Source organism: Neltuma alba, unplaced genomic scaffold (genome assembly GCF_004799145.2).
Source record: "Neltuma alba isolate B1F8T4 unplaced genomic scaffold, ASM479914v2 tig00012615_pilon, whole genome shotgun sequence".
Classification (NCBI taxonomy): domain Eukaryota; kingdom Viridiplantae; phylum Streptophyta; class Magnoliopsida; order Fabales; family Fabaceae; genus Neltuma; species Neltuma alba.
The window spans coordinates 135,992-153,870 of NW_021637057.1; the positions used below are offsets into that span (position 1 = coordinate 135,992).

The window sequence follows — 17,879 nt, forward strand, 5'->3', positions numbered from 1 at the left end:
TTTGTAAGTTACAAATAATCGAATTATGTAGGTTGCAACTTTTTGACTTAACTAATGCCAAATACCCCCTTATGAAGCCTTGGTTTATGTTAGAGGTTGTGAGCTTGATCCTTCATGAATATGATGGGTGCAATAGTTCATTCCATTAGGTGAAGGACAATATGGACAAAAAATTAAATTATGTAAATTAAGAAGTTGGTTAAAATTGGTTGAAACCAATATATGTATAAGAAATGTTTTTTTTTTCAAAATATATATACCCTTACTTATAGAAAGGGTGAGCAGGAGAAAGAATGAGTAAGGAAAAAGATAAGAGACAATCGAAAGAAAAAAGAAATGAAAGAGACATATAATTTATTAGAGCTAAATAGATTTTTTTTATAGAAAAGAGGCAAATAGATTTTTTTTTTATAATAAATAGATGTTGTCTGTCTTAAAATATCCCTATTAATCATATGAATTGAACTTACTCTTCTATGAAAACTCATTAACATGTGCAATCATCATAGGGATTATTTGAAACAAAATGAAAAAAATATCAAAGACAAAATAAATTGAAATGTTATAGTTAATGTCAAATTAAATCTCCAATTAGTTCTTATATTATGAATTGAAGGTAGTATTTTGTCTCCCCAAAAATAAGGAGAAAAAAGGTAATGATAATTTTCAAACCCAAAATTTTAAAAGGCAATTTAAGGACGTCAATTTTTTGTTTATTGATCTTTTTTATACCCCTGGGTAACATTAATTCTAGAAGGCAATTTTCAAGAACTTTTGACATTTTACAAGATGTTGAAAACCAAACCAATGAATAAAGTAAAAACAGTGATTGAAAGGTTAGTGGTTTAAATTAAGGTCAATTTGTGGTCAAATCAAATATAATTAAAATAATATTTAAATAAAAAATATATTAGTCCACAAGTAAATAAAACATTTATATATAAAATACACAAAATTCAACAAAATAAACTCATTAAAGCACAAGTTTTATAGAGATGGACTACTATTTTTTTTCTTAATTTTTAAATTCAAAACGATGTTGGTTTAGATTTAATGAAGGTAAAAAAAAAAAATCTAACTCAACCAACCTGCCCAAAACTCTCAATGGATCATTAATAGATTGGATTATTGATTCAGTGATACGATCAATCCACACGGGCTGTATTTTAGTACTATGAAATTTTATCTTTTATTTAGGAATAGAAAGAGCATCATTACTCATACTTGGTCTCCAAGTGTGAATTGCCCAAATATTTTTGGTCAAGGGTATTGTCATTTTTCATTCTCGTTTTTTGCTTTGCTTTGCCCCAAGTCAGCTGTCTTCGTCTTTTTCCTCTGCGTTCACACTTGAAAAGCAGATAAAATACCATTTCAAAGCACTTGACTTTTACGTTTAATGACTCAAACCAGTTGCCTTCAATAATCCATACTTAAACCTGCCCTCCAATGACATAATGGCTTTCCATCTGAACCATAACATAAATCTAACCACTAAGATGAGGTTTAAATTACATAAACCTCAAGGGACTTTTCAGTATTTTCCTATCTAAGACCTAACCCTTCATGTCAACATGCTTTCCAAAAGAGAAAGACAAATACTTAAATAAAATATTTGGATGATTGAAACCTTTCTTTCAACTTTTATTAATTATCCCCTGCTTGTGCTTTTCTTTAACTCAAGTCAACCCTGGCCAAAGAAAGGGGCAAAAAGAAAAAAGGAAAAAAAAAACTGAGGTCAACTTTTGTCGTCCTGTCCTCCGCGTTCACATTTCTAATGCCATTTGAAAAAATCATACAGAATGCCATTTCAAAGGGTATGACTTTTACATTTAATAACTCAGTCTTTTCTTCAGCTTTTATTCCATTCGTCCCCCAAGATTCAAACTTGCATTATGATATACTCAATGACACGGTGCATTTTCATATGAATAAGGATGTACTTCCCCTGAGTGTGTACGGAGAGAATTTAGTGGCCAATACTAAAACACCATCGAGAAATCTATGATATAAGGGAATTAATCATTGTTACCAGCAGTAAATACCCTGGACTCTATGGGGGGGGGGGGGAAAGAATAGATTTCAATCTGAACCTCAAGACAAATGTAACCACTGAGATGAGGTTGAAATTCCATATAGTTCAAGGGATTTCACTAATCTCCTCTACAATACAAAAGAACAAGACAATACTTGTATTAATTGATGAGTGAAATCTGGGACTAAGCAAAACAGAAATCCCTTAAAACCGTATGAACTTCAAATCCCTGAGATGAAGACTGGAGAAAATCTAAAAGATAACAACTAGTCCTTTTAACTCCACTCAAGCAACTAGAACAAATTTCAATTTGACAACTTGCATTGTTTGTATGTTCTGCCAACAGCTTCAGTCGCCACAATATACACACAGTTAAGATAACATCCTTGCATTCACACAGTTCTTCAATATGCTAGAGTATCAATGCTAGAATTATGTACATATGAAAGGCAAATAATTTGTATCGGTTCCTTTGACTTTCTTTCCTTATGTCCAGTCAGACTCATGTGCCAACATATGGCCCGCGGATGGAGACAGGTGGGCCATATGAATATCTCCATTCTCCACAAGCTAAGCATCTATCTATCTCAACCGTGTTTTCAAGTGTACAAAATTTGCAGGACCACATCTTGGACTTGGCGATATTTTTCTTCCTCTGTGTTCCACAGGCTTCACATTCCAGAGCAATTGACTGCAATAAACCAAGACATCATCATACTTTATTTCTGTGAATGCAATGAAAGTGATGCAGAGTGCCAGCATTCATGAAAACGCACAAGATGATTTCTAAAGATATTCCAACAGAGGAACTGTTACTAATCACATAATGCAATGCTTTGTGGAATGAAATTTGCGAGGTAAAACTGAAAAGATGGGTAATATATGATTAGGATCGAACAAACTATGGTGAAGCATCTAAAATTACAACTGATTTGGTCAATATGATGGTGTGGGTGGCGAGAGGGAGGGAGAATAGAAAAGATCCTCAGCAACTTCCATTCCCAATTATGCTTTAGGGTGAGCAACATTGGCTGACTCTCCCTTGCATTTCTATCAAGTCTTTCAGCAATACATTATAAAACTGAAAGAGAAACAGACAATCTTATAGAAATAATTTGTGGAAAGAATTCTTTATGTATTGTTGAGACACACTTGCAACATATGAAACATGACTGCTCACATCAGAAGTTAGGTTCTCCAACCTCAAAAGCTGCCTTTGTAGTTCTAAGTTCTTATCATCAATTATTTTCATTTTTTTCATCTGACAAGAAAGAGATAATCAAGTGATAGCCCCCAGGAAAAAAAACTGCATCTGTTCACTTGTTTACCACCAATAAACTGCATACATCTTTGCCTGCATTCCATCATCAATGTATGTACTCAAGTTTTACAAGTACCAGACAGATTTGTTATACGTTGTTAGCACCAAGGGCCAAGCACGAGCCGTTTATTTGCATGATCCCTTTTTGTGTACTAAAACTAGATGGAGGATCCAGATGGAAAAAATCCAAATAACAGGGTCAACCTTGTTACTGAGCACAGAACAATGCAGAAGAAACGTTAAGAAACAGCACAAAATCAATTCAAAAAACAATTTAAAACCATCAAATACTATATGCATTCCAACAACTTTATAGAACACACACATAAACAAACTGACCTCATTTAATAAGGTGCAGATATTGCACTGCCATTTTGCTCCATCATCTGCTGTTTCCCTGTCCATTGTAGATTGAAGGGATCCATTATCAGAACTGCAGGACATTCCTTGCCTCCCAGAAGGTCCAATCAAAGTCGTATTATCATGGTTATGTGTGTCACCGTTCGCAGACCTTGATCCACACCATATGTCGTCATGCAGTCTCCTTTCTGCTGCCATAGCAGCTGCTTGAACTGGACTCAAAGCTGACTTAATGCTACTGTTACCACCTAAACGCTGAGGTCCAGAAGGCAACAAAGCTCCATGACGTGCTCGGCTTTCAGCTGCAGCCAATGCAGCCTGGCGAAGTGATGGTAAAGGTGGTTGACGGGAAAATCCACCCAAACGTCTCCCAGGAAGGTCAAATCCTTGCCCAGTACCACTAATCCCTTTCGCCATCAGTTCTTCACATTCCTACATAGTGGAATCTGCATTAAGTACACACAGGTGTCCAGTACCAATTATTAAGAGACAAGTAGACAACTATACGAGTTCCCTGGTGATTGCATCAGGTTACTAATAATTTGTGGAACCAAGAACTTTTTGGTAATGTCTACTAAATACAATATTTTACGACACAAGGCAGCAACAACAAACTCAGGACCATCACACCTCCCCCAACTGCTTTTGTTGCTTGGGTTTGTGGATGCACCCTTGCAAAAATGGACTAATTTTATCAGCTATATGTAGAGAGGCAGCCAAAATCTTATACATGCACAGCAGCAAAAAAATATATTGCCATAAATACTTCGCATCTTTATTGACATAAAACACTATATAAAGGTCAAAACATACCCATGCTAAGCACATGTAATATTAAGCTTCGTATGTACTATTAAAAATACGCAGCAGTTGTGATTTATGACTTCCAACTGTTTGTTTGTTTGTTTGTTTGTTTTTTTCTTCATTTTATTAATTTTTTTAAAAGGAAATTTAGTTTATTGATGAGAAGAGAATAGGACAAAAAAACAGAAGAGAAGAGATCCTCCTCAGTCAAAAGAGGAGACAGGACTCTTCCGCTCAAAAAGCTTTCCATTCCCTTTCATAAATCTGAGCAACATCCTTCCGCCCTGCATCTCTATGACAGGAACAAATCTTTTTAGAAAGAGTACAAAGTATAGGTTACCTTCCTGATTTCATCCAAAAGGTTATAAAACTGAGCATTGTGAGGACCATGTTCATTATGGCAAAGTTCATGTAACATTGTGTCAAGAATCTGTTCATAAGGGAAGAAATCCCATTCACGGTCAGGCCTCCGCAATCTTAGCTTTATCTCTGCACCTGGTCCTATATTCAGGCCTTGAAGTGATGGATTGGCAGGACTGCATTCTTATGCTTTAGTTTAGACAGTAAGAAGCAATATGCAAGTGTAATTTTTTTTATTTTAAAAGAAATGAAGATAGGTGGATATGAGAGTACCAGAATTCAGAAAGAACTTTGACTTTCCAGTTTCTTTTCCTCATTATAGGTTGCACCTGTTTAGCTACCTTTTCAAGAATCTTCCTTGCTTCATCTTCTCCAATTCTCTTTAGGGGTTTGATTTCCCAAACCTTGTTGAGATCATTAAGATTCATGCTCAACAGTTAAGAAAGGTTCTTAAACCTGCTCCAGCAATAGTCACCAAAGCCATGAATCATAAACTCTACTTAAATTATTGTGAAACAACAACATTCGCTCTAAACAGTAAACTATTACACCACTAAACCTCAGATACCACATTTTCATTTAATCAAACATGCAGCTCAGACTGTAGCAACAAGAGGTAGCAGGTAGCTATAGTGATCTAAGAAGCGACGAGACATATTGGGACATTAGACGTGATACATTAATCAAGAGCTAGTTATGTCATGTCTAATGTGAGTACACAATTTGGCTCCTTTGTCCCCCCCCCCCCCAACCCTGTGAAGAATCAGTGCTTCAAAACAAATATTGAAAATGAGTACTTAGCAGTCCTCTAAAAAACAATATCAAGTATTAAACCTTAACAGCTTGTCAGAGTTCAACCCACTAAAATTTAACCCATTAGTGTGATTTGATAAATGAAAAGGACTAAAATGTTAGAATCAGTGAGCATAGTCTTGTTCCAGAACGCAGACACCCAATATATAGAACAAAGTTTCGTCGATTCAATATCTCAGCTTTCTTTTGTTTGAGGGATTGATGAATTCTACACAGCCAGTTCAATCCGACAACAATATCCTCAGCTATATCTCAAAACCTCATAATCAAAAGCTTTAGTAAGACAGAACGATGCATCCAAGTGAAATTTTTAAAATTGATGATAAGAGAATTGAGGGACACTCACCTCCTTTCTTGAAACCTCCTCGACGATGATAGGTCGGCTAGAAGATGTGATCGCAATCCGATGATTCTATGCTTTATTTCACTGATGATGCAAATTACGGGAGCGAGAGGGAGACATACGTTTTCTTATCTCAATTAGTATTGGGATTTGACTTTTGTGAGGTGACAAAAATAGTTAACATATAATTATAAAATTTGAACATCGAAAATTTACCTCGAAGCTCGTGTAACTATTTATGTTATTTCTTGCAGAAATAAGATAAATAAAAGGGAAAGACTAGCTTCTGTAGAAGGACAAACATTGGAAATAACAAAAAACAAAAGAAGAACAAAATCCACTTTGATTCAGAAATTAGATATACCATGAGGGAAAAAAATCATGGATTCTTTTTTACCTCTAGACTTCATAGGCCCATACGCCCATCCCTATTTTGCCTAATGGGATATAGAACTCACAATTATTTAAATTTAAATTTAAAATCAATTAGTTGATTAAAGAGGTATTTAGATGAAAACTAAACTATAATTTTAAAAGCATTTTTACAATATACGAAGCAAATATATGGAGGAGTTTGTTTCGTTTTGCAGAAAACTACTTTTTCGGTATTTTCAAACACCCCGTAAGACATTAGTCATTATGCTTATTGGCTTGCATACAAGTATACAATTATTTAAATTTAAATTTAATAAATTATTATTTTCTTCCCTTTTTCTTTTCCTTTATAAGGGTCAAATGAAGAGCATACATAGAAATATTAACACACAAACAGAGATGTGATCCTGTGACCTCAGTGGCGCCACTAGACCCAAGGGTTGATTTTCCTAAATTATAACAATTGTGCCTCTGAAAGATTAAGATCAACCTCATATTTTGCAAAGAGATTTTACCACATGGATCATAAATTCTTAGATACACCACGTCATTTTGTGGTTTGCCCAATGAGAATACAACAAGTCTGACCATTTGAATTGAACTTGATTGTCAGATCAACTCGAATTCTTAAGTTATCTAAATTTCAATTAAAACAAAATAGTACTAGCTCCAATCCTTAATATAAAATCTAGTTGACTAATTTAGAGATATTAAGAAAATTAGTTAAGTTAGTTATTTTGTAATAAATAAGTTTTTATCTTTCCTAGAATACCCTTACTAATCATATATATTAGCTAAAACTACTATTTGATTGAACATTTAATATGTGCAACTACTATAAGGACTACTTTGACAAAAATGGATAAATATAAAAGACAAAATAACTTATGGTCTTATATTTAAAATCAAATTAAAAGTTAAACTAGTTCTTATATTAAATATTGAATTTAGTAAAAGCTTATTTCAGCCCAACCATGTAATGAATGATTAAATCTGCAAATTTATTAATGCATATTGAAACTTCAACTCCATACCCTGTCTACCCCTACTTGAAGGACTTCATGTTACTTGTCCCTTGCCTGTGTATGTATAATGTGTTGTTCGTTTTTTCTTTGGTAAATTTAAGTATAGAAAACGAAGATTATTTCAAATATGTTTTGGTACTTTAATAATCTAGTTATGACTTTTTATCTATCATTAAAAGAAAAGAAAGATAGAACCTTACTTGGTGGCCAGAAAAATATAAACTTTGTTTAAAATAAAAAAATTTGACATGCAGCTATTTTAAAGGGAAAATGACTAAAAAATACTCACTGAAATTGAAAAGGACAAAAAGATCATCCAAAAAAATAAAATGATGAGAAGAGTACGAGGTATGAATCTAGAATACTCAAATTTTGGTAGAAAGACTAAAAAGCCTTTTAAAGGTTTTGAAAAGGAAAGTGTTCATTATCCTAGTTTGCCAAATTTCTCACTCGCCTAAACTCATCTTCTCCAAAATTGCCAAAGTCGTCGTCTCGCCGGAACTATGAAGCTGTCGATCTCCTAACTTTCCTATTCACCCAATATGCAAAGCCCTCGTTATCCTAAGTCGTCGACTCACCCAAACTACAAAGCTGTTGTTCTCTGAAGTCATCCACTTGCATTGCCACCATCAAGGATAGTTTCAGTGAGAAATGTGCAGAGCATCTGTGAGAAACTTCAACCATTGAGCCATCATCACGAAAAGAGGTAACTTTCTTTGTTTCTATTTTTTCTAAATGTTGTTTATACTAAGCGCATGCACTGATGCATCTCTTTGAAATTTATTACTTTCAATTTTTTTCATTGTTTTTAATGTAATAAACTAAGGAACCAATCTTCTAGTTCCATGACATTTTCCCATGACTTCTTGTCTCTATAAATGGGGTTCATTTATATTAGTTAACTTTCTGCTATCTTCTAATAAAATTTTGTTCTTAAAGTCTGTTATCTTGTTAGTCTTTATTTTCTACTCTGTTTTGATAATTCAAGAATGAATAATAAATTTTATCACCAGAGCAGTAAATTTTGTCACTTAAATAGTAACTAGTCTTGGTTGGTTTGTGGTGAAATGACAACACTTGGGATGTGAATGATCATTTTTGTATTGATATTTTTCTATAAAGCCAAGAAAGTTGACTTGTTATTAGAATAGAATTCATTTGTTAATGGAACTTACCAGATTTGTTATGTCAATGACTCACTGTTGTGAAGCAAATTAAGTTCAGCGGGTTATGAAATTTACTACACTTCTTAATATAATTGACTAATTTCTTTTAATAATGACTAGATTATTGTGAAGGAAATATAGCATAATGAATAACTATGATATTGTGTTTTTTATAGGAAGAAAGAACAGTATTAAAAAGAGAGTCAAGAGAAGAAGTGAAGAATAGATACATATTGTTTTGAAAAGAATTTTTGTGTTGGGAAAGAAGTTTGATAATAGCATTTGTATAGACAAATGCATTGTCTAACTATTGTTATGATGTTTGACTTACGATTGTAGATGGAATTTGCTTACAAAAATATATTAAATTATTATTATTGCATAGTTATTGATAACATGTGCTAATTATGTTTTCCTTTAGGTGTCATATAATGAAGATAGCTTTTGACAACATTTGCGAAGTGATTGATAACTTTTGAAATGAATATAACAATTTTCATAATGTGTTTTGCAGCCTCTTTATTTGCAATCATTTCTAAACCATTTGTATACAATTTTACTAAACATGTAACGAGAACAACAACTTGCAAAATAAAAGTGACTATTTATATAAAGAGTTTTGCAACTTATTTTGAGCCATTTGCATATAGTTTTACAAAACAACTAATGTGAATGACAATTTGCATAATGAAAGTTACCATTTGCTTTAGGGGATTTGCAACTTGTTTATTTACAATAATTTTAAATTTTTTTGCACACAATTTTACTAAAAATGTAATGGGAATAATAACTTGCGAAATGAAAGTGACAATTTCTGTAACAAGTTTTGCAACTTATTTTATGCCATTTGCAAACAATTACAAAACAAGTAATAGAAACGAATCCTTACATAATAAAATTTACCATTTGTGATTTGCAACTTATTTATTTGTAATTATTTTTAATCATTTTGCATATCATTTTACTAAACATGTAATAAGAATAACAACTTGTAAAATGAAAGTCACTATTTGCATAACAAGTTTCGTAACATGTTTTATTAGTCAATGTGTTGGTATATGAAAACCCTTGCCTACTTGTTTCTTTTCATTTCAGGGGCATTTTAGTCATTTTACTAGAACTTACAAATCCCAAATTCATACCCCATACCTACTTACTCATTTTACTTATTTGAATAATCATTTTGTCTTTTTCAATTTCAATGAGTTTTTTTTTTTTGGGTCATTTCCCTATTTTAAAACCATAATGAAAATGAGGAAATGATGATTGTTCATTCTTGAAGGCGAACAATACAGACACTTACATTACATAATTTTATGATAATGCTATATTTACGAATATACAAAATATATGAATTAACTTTTTCCCTAAATACTGTTTTTCCAAAACAAATTGATAAATTTGGCCAAAAAAAACAAATTGATAAAAAAAAAATATCATAAGTAAAAAGTTTGTTAAAAATCAAGAATTTTGCTTACTGGACTCAATAGGCAGCTGATTTAACTGTAAACAGAGCCTTTCTCTCTCCTCATCGTCTTGTTTCTTCCTTCTCAGAGAATTCTCTCTCGAGAAAAATGGCTTCACGTATCAGTATCACCATTACCTTACTCTATCTCCCTTTCTTGATAATCCTTACTTCTTGTGCTCAAGAACCTCCATCATCTCAACCAGGTAATCCATTTTCCTTGTCATTTTCTCGGGAAAAATTTTTCAACCTTTAATTAGCTTCTGAGATCTTTACTGTTTTCTGTTTTGATCGGTGTCAGAACCACCTCCCAGTTACCTGAGCTTCGTCTCCAACGCCACCGACTTCCCACCGGAAGATTACTACGACTACATCATCGTCGGTGGCGGTACCGCCGGCTGCCCCCTCGCCGCCACTCTGTCTTACAAATATCGCGTCCTCGTCCTCGAACGTGGCGGCATTCCCAACGACAAACCCAACGTCATGACCCAAGACGGCTTCTTAACTACCCTTAACGACGCCAACGCTCGTGACTCTCCTGCGGAATCCTTCACCTCCGAAGACGGTGTCCCCAACGCCCGCGGCCGCGTTCTTGGCGGAAGTAGCGCCATAAACGCCGGCTTCTACAGCCGAGCTGACGCCGACTTCTTTGCCAAGTCCGGCTTGTCTTGGAACCTCAAGCTCGTCAACGAATCATACCATTGGGTCGAGAAGGCCATTGTCTTCAAACCACAGCTCAAGACATGGCAATCGGCGGTTCGCGACGGGTTGCTCGAAGCCGGCGTTTATCCCTACAATGGCTTCAGTTTAGATCACTCCATCGGAACCAAAATCGGAGGATCAACGTTCGATAGCTCAGGAAGAAGACACAGTTCTGCGGATCTTTTATCATACGCCAAAGCTTCTAATATCAAAGTCGCTGTGTACGCAAGCGTCGAGAGAGTTCTTCTTGCCTCTTCATCTTCTTCTTCCTATGCCGATTCAAAGCAAACTGCGATTGGTGTGATTTACCGTGACCGATTAGGAAGGTAATTAATTAACACTAACCCCGTCGCCATCTTCTAAATCATGCAAGAACGACCTAATCAGTCCGTGAAGCTTGAGATTTTCATCGCTGTGCAGGTTCCACCATGCAATAACTCGAGACAATGGCGAGGTGATTCTTTGTGCCGGTGCCATTGGAAGCCCTCAGCTTCTTCTGCTAAGTGGGATCGGTTCAAGACCTTATCTATCTTCATGGGGAATTCCGGTGGCTCATCATCTTCCCTTCGTCGGACATTATCTCTACGATAATCCTCGAAATGGGATCAACATTGTCCCTTCGGTTCCATTGGAGTCCTCTCTGATACAAGTCGTGGGAATCACAGATTCAGGGGCTTACATAGAAGCATCCTCGAACCTCGTCCCGTTCACTTCCTCTTTCCCTCACTCTGTGTTCATCGGCGCGCCATTGTCGCCGATTCTCATCACGGTGGCTTCACTGGTGACGAAGATAGCAGGGCCAGTATCAAGTGGGCATCTCCGGCTGGCCTCGATGGACGTAAAGAGGAATCCGATCGTCAGATTCAATTACTTCAACAACCCTATTGACGTTGAAAGGTGTGTGAACGGGACGAGGAAGATCGGCGAGGTGTTGAGAAGCAGAGCCATGAATGATTTCAAGTTCAGAAACTGGCTAGGGGGCCAAGAATTCAGGTTCGTGGGGCCCTCATTGCCGATGGATCAGGCCAACTTTGGTCAGATGGAGGACTTCTGTCGCCGGACGGTGAGCACAATATGGCACTACCACGGCGGATGCGTGGTGGGGAGTGTGGTGGACGGCGATCTCAGAGTCATGGGGATTGAGTCTCTTCGCACTGTGGATGGTTCAGTGTTTGGTGTATCTCCAGGAACAAACCCTCAGGCCACCTTAATGATGCTAGGAAGGTAAATTTTTATAATCTATTTATTTTTAAAAATGTTTTTTTTTTAATTGCCGTGATGATAATAATGGGTTATATATATTTGCCAACAATGGGTTTTTTGTTATGATTAGGTATATGGGGTTGAAGATGATCAGAGAAAGGGCGATAAGCAAATGATTGGATTGGGTTTAAGATATAACCTTACGGAGAAACCTCCATTGAGAATGAGCCTTTGGTTCTTTTTGTTATTTTGGGCCACATTTTGTACCTTTTTTTTTTAGTACAGAATAATGCACTATTGTATATATTTGCTTTGAACAGTGAGATTTTATACTAATTGGGCTTCACATTATTTTCATTTTTTTTTTGTAGTTTGGTTTACTGTGAGTGAAATTTTAATTTTCTCATGATATTAAAATCCAACTCGGGTAAACTAATCACATTAGGGGATTAGTGAACCGATTCTATGGATAATCCGGTTAAGAGTTTTGAAACAAGTCCATCAACCTGAATTTTATGTCTCTTTTTTCTCCCAGGTCAACCATAATTAAGTCTTTAATTTTTGAACCATCGTCTTAATTAATTTAATGATGGGTCTAATTTTCAATACCTTTAATAGACTCATGAGAGGGTGCATGGATTGAATACAAAGAAGGTTTTAGGAAGATTGTGATATTTGATTCACAGATATCACATAAAATAGAGGCTGGATTTAGTGACTGTAAAAAACAAGTTTAATTAATTGAGGGGGTGAAAAAGGGGAAGGGGAAAGGGTAAAAAGCTTTAGTGCGTTTTCCGATCATTAATTGAAATGATAAACTAAATATTTCTCTCTGTTTTTTTAAACAGATATTTGTGTAATCTGTTTTTTTAAATTCTATATTTTTAACATGTTTTTAGGGAGAATTACATTCAAGTCCCACATAAGAGAAACAATCACTACAAAGTCACAAGTAACAACCTGAACAGCCTGTAATAACAAGTCCTACAGTGAGAATGACAATCTCTGGGACTTGTTTTTTAATTACTTGGGACCTCATTGTAATTCTCCCATGTTTTTATTCACATCAGATATGCAAAATTGGTTTTGTAGAAGAAGGCCCATTTTTCCTTTCCCATCTCAATTCTTATTTCCCTAAAAATCGTTCAATCATACTAAACGTGACCTCAATTAATCACATTGTTCTTTTTAATAAAAAGACACAATAATGATACTTCTGGCCCTAATTATAACACATCACTTGTAAACTATAAATGAAGTCTTATAAATAAGACCGGAGATATTATATGAAAGAAAAAAAGAATTTAAAGGACAACTTAAGCAAACGAACAAAAAGAAAGATTACAGGTTTGTTTGGATTCATGATCAATCAGTACATTCACATAAATAGAAAAAAAACTCTTCTCACATACTTATCTCATATTACGTAAAGTACGATTAAAAAACTACTTATAAACCATTTTAAATAAGCCATAACAAGTGTTGAAAAAAGCTAAAGTGATTGGAAGTAACTCAAACAGAAGAAAACAAATTTAGCAAAGAAAATATACCTGGACTAGTGATTTCAAGTTGAGCCGACTTTGAGATTCCAATGGGAATGAACTGTTTTGAATGCAAATGATATCCAGCTTGCTAATCGCTGCACGGTTGCAGAAAGAGGTGCACTAACGCACCATGTCTCATCAATTAATTACATTTTAGAAATGACATAAATGGGATGAGAGATAAAAAGAAATTTTTTGATTGAAGATCGCACAAAATAATTGTGATGCGGGTTCGCGACTATGCAATGTTATCGGCATTTAACCAATGAAATGCTACTTGTGTATCCCACATTCCATATGCTGCTGTGCTCTTTTGATAACAAGAGAGGAATAGGGTGCTTGAGACCCCCCCCCGGGGGTTGATAACAAGAGAGGAATGGGGTGCTTGAGATCCCCCCCCCCAATATTCCCTGCTAACATATGCTACATACGGTTTTATTTATAAGATCTCGTTTATATTCTAAAACGAGGTCTTATAAATAAAATCAGAGACATTATATACTACCTCCGGTTCTTAATATAACACCTTATTTGATTTTTATTTTGGTCCTAAATATAAGAATCCAATCTACTTTGTCTCTCATATTTATGTATTTTTTTCTAAGATAATCCTCTTAATAATGGTAGTTATAGCCAATACACTTAATTAGTAAGGATATTTTAGGGAAGACAACACATATTTATTACAAATAATTAACTTAACTTCTTTCCTTAATCTCCTGAAATTAGTCAACTAGCTCTTATAATTAAGACCATAAGTAATATATAAGAGAATTTTAAAAATATAAGAGAATTCTTTTAGCTTGTTTATGTTTATAAGAGATTCATTTACTAAAAGCATGTCTGAAGTTTTTAGTATCATTTTATATATTTATTCATACACACACACATATACATACATACATCAAACATTGATTAATCTTCCCCCCTCCACCAATAAGGATGTTTCTAAAAATTAAATTGCATATATAAAACTTGATTATTTATATTTTATGAAAATGATGGGATGAAGTATTTGAAGTCACCCCTTGCTCTCATTTATTAAGGAGAGAAATAATTTTTTGATTCTATTTGTAAGTTGTATTATTAAATTTTTAGTATGAATGTATTAATTTACTCTTAATTTATTATTATGTAAATTGTTATTTTCTTAAAAAAATTATAAATATTAAACAAAGATAATATTTGAAAATTTTTAAATTTTAAGATAGAGCTAATGAGATTTAAGATTTTTATCAGTTTTAGTAAAATATAATAAAAGTAACTTATAATTAAGATAAGAAAAGTAATATATTTGATGGCTTCTTTTGCTTTTTTTTTCTTTGGCCATATTCAAACCAATCACTTCCTCCACCTACTTTTTTTTTCCCTTCTTCATAATAATTATGTAGCTTTCATCCAAAGAGACCCAATAAGGTTGGCCATTATTTTCTCACTTTCATTCATTCACTTCTTCACTCAACTACTCTACTTCAATTACACCCTTTTTCTTCTCCCTCCACCCCCCCCCCCCTCTTTAGTTTGCACATTGCGCCTCATATGCAAATGATGAGATTGTGCATTCTACCCAAATAATATATGTTTTTTTCTTCCTATTCTTTATTGTGGAGAGGAAAAGATTGAAAAAAATAATTTTATCATTCAGCAAATCTATTAATATTTTTCTTATAAAAATGTTCATAAGATGAGTCTCAAAATTAATTAAGGTTAAAATAAATTTTATATCTATAGACTACAAATTAAGCATATATCAATAAAGATTTCATAACCGTGCTTATAAAATTCTATTAGAATTCTGTTAGATATTCATAAAGTTACTACCATAAAAGTTGAATAAAAGGGAAGAAACCAAGTGTACTTTTGGTTCAATTACAGTTCCTTTTGTTATGGTAATGCTATGAATACAATGTTATGTAATACGATCTTAATTATTATACATAGGTTTGTTACCTTTGTTTTGAGGGATTAGTTAGTTTTTAGATTTAATTAAATATGCACAAAAATAAAAAAGAACTGAAATTAAGATTGTATTCTTATCAATAGATCAAAAAACAGGAAGGCAAAAGGATTTCCCTCTCTCCTCGGTAGCAGAAGAACAAAGAGATAGATTTCATCCATTCATTTATATTGGAATAAAATTTTCCCATCACAATCACGAAAAGGAGAAAAAACAAAAAGATTTAAAAATAGTGAGAAAAGCTCAGATCGAAATTCCAGTGGGCGATAACGAGTATGAATGGAAATTATCAAATTTTTTATAATCATTGTTATCATGATAAATTCTATTTACATGCCAAAGAGTAACCAAATATTCTCCTCTTTTTTTAACTGAAAAGTTTAAGTGAGTTGGGTTTAAGAGTAATGAGATTCGAACTCACAACTTTATGAATTATGAGTTAACTTCTAAACAATTAGACCAACTCTTGTTGGCACACTTTTTTTTTTGGTAATCTGATACTACTTCCGGTCCTAATTATAGGATATCATTTGCATACTATAAATAAGATCTTATAATTAGAACCGGAAGTAGTACTTTACCATTTCAAACTTAGAATGGAATTGGACCACGTGGCTCTAAAGTTATTGACTAATTTGAACTTATTCATAGTGTATCCTAATAATTCCAAATTAACTAGTCTTATTAAACATTTTCCTAATCTCACACAAACCACACTACTACCTCCATTCCTTAACATAAGAGTTAATGGAGGTATTTGATTTTGTTAAAAATATAATACCTCAATTTATTTTGTTTTCTAAATTTATAATGTTTTATTTAAAATATCCTTATTGATTGTTAAGGTTCCTGTCAATGAATAGTTTCAATGAATATAATAAACTATAGTAGTTTAGGTAAATTAACACACTTTTTTTTTTGGATACAAGGAAAAGAAAACCAACACACGTTTATTACAATTAACTAATTTAACCAATATTTTAATCTTTCTAAATTAGTTATCTAGTTTATTATGGATAGGAGGTAGTATTTATTACTTATAAACAATGCCACTTGTTGTGAATTTTTATACATAAGGAGTATCCAAAAGAGTGGCCATAAAGAGTATCAAGGTCCTTGTATTGATCTATATTCAATATCACACTACCAAAATTATTAGTAAAAAATAATTAACACGCACAAAAATCTAGTTGGAAACAAATAAACATCCAAATGAGGGAGGTGAATGTAAACAAAAAGCATAATCCAAAAATATAAATATGAAATTGAACTAATATTTGAGATTTAAAATTTATCAAGCTAAGGTTTGAGAGGAGTGTCTATATTCAATACTGATAGTACTTCGAATATAATTGTTTTCAATAAGAAAATACTTATATATAGCAAAAACAAAATCTATCAAGTTTTTCCTACGTGAGAGTGAGACGCAACATTAGGTGCTTTATACTGAAATTTCTTTTTGTATAAAACAAATTTTATTTTGATTTATGTGAACATATTTATAATGAGCAGCTCCAAAAAGCAAATATGAATACAAATAAACGACGACGAGTATTTTGGAGCAAGGTCTCGTCACTGTCACGCACTAAGATAAGAGACAACCCCAGCCAAAATACTGTCATCAATATGCATATGCATGCACATAGATACACGCCATTCCATTTTTATTTAGGGAAAATCCCAATTAAATCCATATGAAATAATGAAATTCTAATTAAGGCTTATACTTTTAACAAATTCCTAATTAGGACAAGAGACCTAATTAGGGATTTTCAAATGTTGCTAAAAGACCAAAATGCCTCTTTGTAATCAAAAAGGAAAATTGAATGTAGGTGTAAGCCTAATTTTAGTTTTAATTATTCTAGTAGATTTACTAATGAGGATGTGGTCTTTCTTAGACTTTATGTCAAAGTTGTGTTTCGTACTTGTGAATGTTATGTTAACTCTAGAATTTATGGCCTTTTAGTTATTTTTTATATAATAAAAATTTGATATTGAATAAATCTTGGAGACCGAAAAATTGAAGATGAATTGATGAGTCTCGATATAATTTTTGAAACAGTAAAATTAATTTTGATAGATATTCAAGAATTTCATGAATCTTTTATTTGATTTTTTCTCACAAAAAAAAAACTTTGATCTTGTTAATCTTTGACATTTGAAATCGTAAAATTTTTATTAGTTCCCATATTTTTGTAATTATATGGATATCTAGAAATTATGTATTTTTTTTATCTTGACTCTTCAATTTTTTTTATTGGTCATAATCGTGATTTTTATTTTTTTTATATGATAATATTTTTGGCCAAATTTTCATATGATAATATTTAAAGAAAAAACATGTTAGTTAAATTCAATTAAAAGAATTAAAACTAAAATTAGGCTTTTTAATTACAGAGGGCATTTTGG

General features: G+C 33.1%; 2 protein-coding genes across 3 annotated transcripts; one reads left to right on the plus strand and one right to left on the minus strand.

The window, feature by feature from the left end:
* Nucleotides 1-2,285: 2,285 nt before the first annotated feature.
* LOC114729208 (DNA-dependent metalloprotease WSS1) lies at nt 2,286-6,177 on the minus strand. 2 transcript variants are annotated; one of them, XM_028916191.1, is made up of 5 exons: nt 6,049-6,177; nt 5,151-5,356; nt 4,858-5,053; nt 3,693-4,145; nt 2,286-2,723 (listed from the first exon to the last, which is right to left on the minus strand). In XM_028916191.1, the coding sequence occupies exons 2-5, from the start codon at nt 5,303-5,305 to the stop codon at nt 2,535-2,537; spliced, it is 993 nt and encodes a 330-aa protein (XP_028772024.1). In that variant the 5' UTR covers nt 5,306-5,356; nt 6,049-6,177; the 3' UTR covers nt 2,286-2,534. The 2 variants fall into 2 exon arrangements, with proteins under 2 accessions (XP_028772024.1, XP_028772023.1); XM_028916190.1 differs by having other exon boundaries at nt 5,151-5,333; nt 6,037-6,177.
* Nucleotides 6,178-10,173: 3,996 nt separating this feature from the next.
* On the plus strand, nt 10,174-12,162 carry LOC114729223 ((R)-mandelonitrile lyase-like). The gene is made up of 4 exons (XM_028916209.1): nt 10,174-10,270; nt 10,366-11,092; nt 11,187-11,990; nt 12,100-12,162. Exons 1-4 carry the CDS (start codon nt 10,174-10,176, stop codon nt 12,143-12,145), a joined length of 1,674 nt encoding a protein of 557 aa, XP_028772042.1. The 3' UTR covers nt 12,146-12,162.
* The last annotated feature ends 5,717 nt before the right edge of the window (nt 12,163-17,879 follow it).

What these genes read in the sequence shown, in the direction of transcription:
- LOC114729208 (XM_028916191.1), bottom strand. Translation starts at nt 5,305, where the DNA reads ATGAATCTTAATGATCTCAACAAGGTTTGGGAAATCAAACCCCTAAAG. An exon ending in AAAGTTCTTTCTGAATTCTG is followed by an intron (nt 5,054 to 5,150) that starts GTACTCTCATAT and finishes ATAAGAATGCAG; the next exon opens with TCCTGCCAATCCATCACTTC. An exon ending in TCTGCACCTTATTAAATGAG is followed by an intron (nt 2,724 to 3,692) that starts GTCAGTTTGTTT and finishes GGTTTATTGCAG; the next exon opens with TCAATTGCTCTGGAATGTGA.
- LOC114729223 (XM_028916209.1), top strand. Translation starts at nt 10,174, where the DNA reads ATGGCTTCACGTATCAGTATCACCATTACCTTACTCTATCTCCCTTTC. An exon ending in TACCGTGACCGATTAGGAAG is followed by an intron (nt 11,093 to 11,186) that starts GTAATTAATTAA and finishes ATCGCTGTGCAG; the next exon opens with GTTCCACCATGCAATAACTC. An exon ending in ACCTTAATGATGCTAGGAAG is followed by an intron (nt 11,991 to 12,099) that starts GTAAATTTTTAT and finishes TGTTATGATTAG; the next exon opens with GTATATGGGGTTGAAGATGA.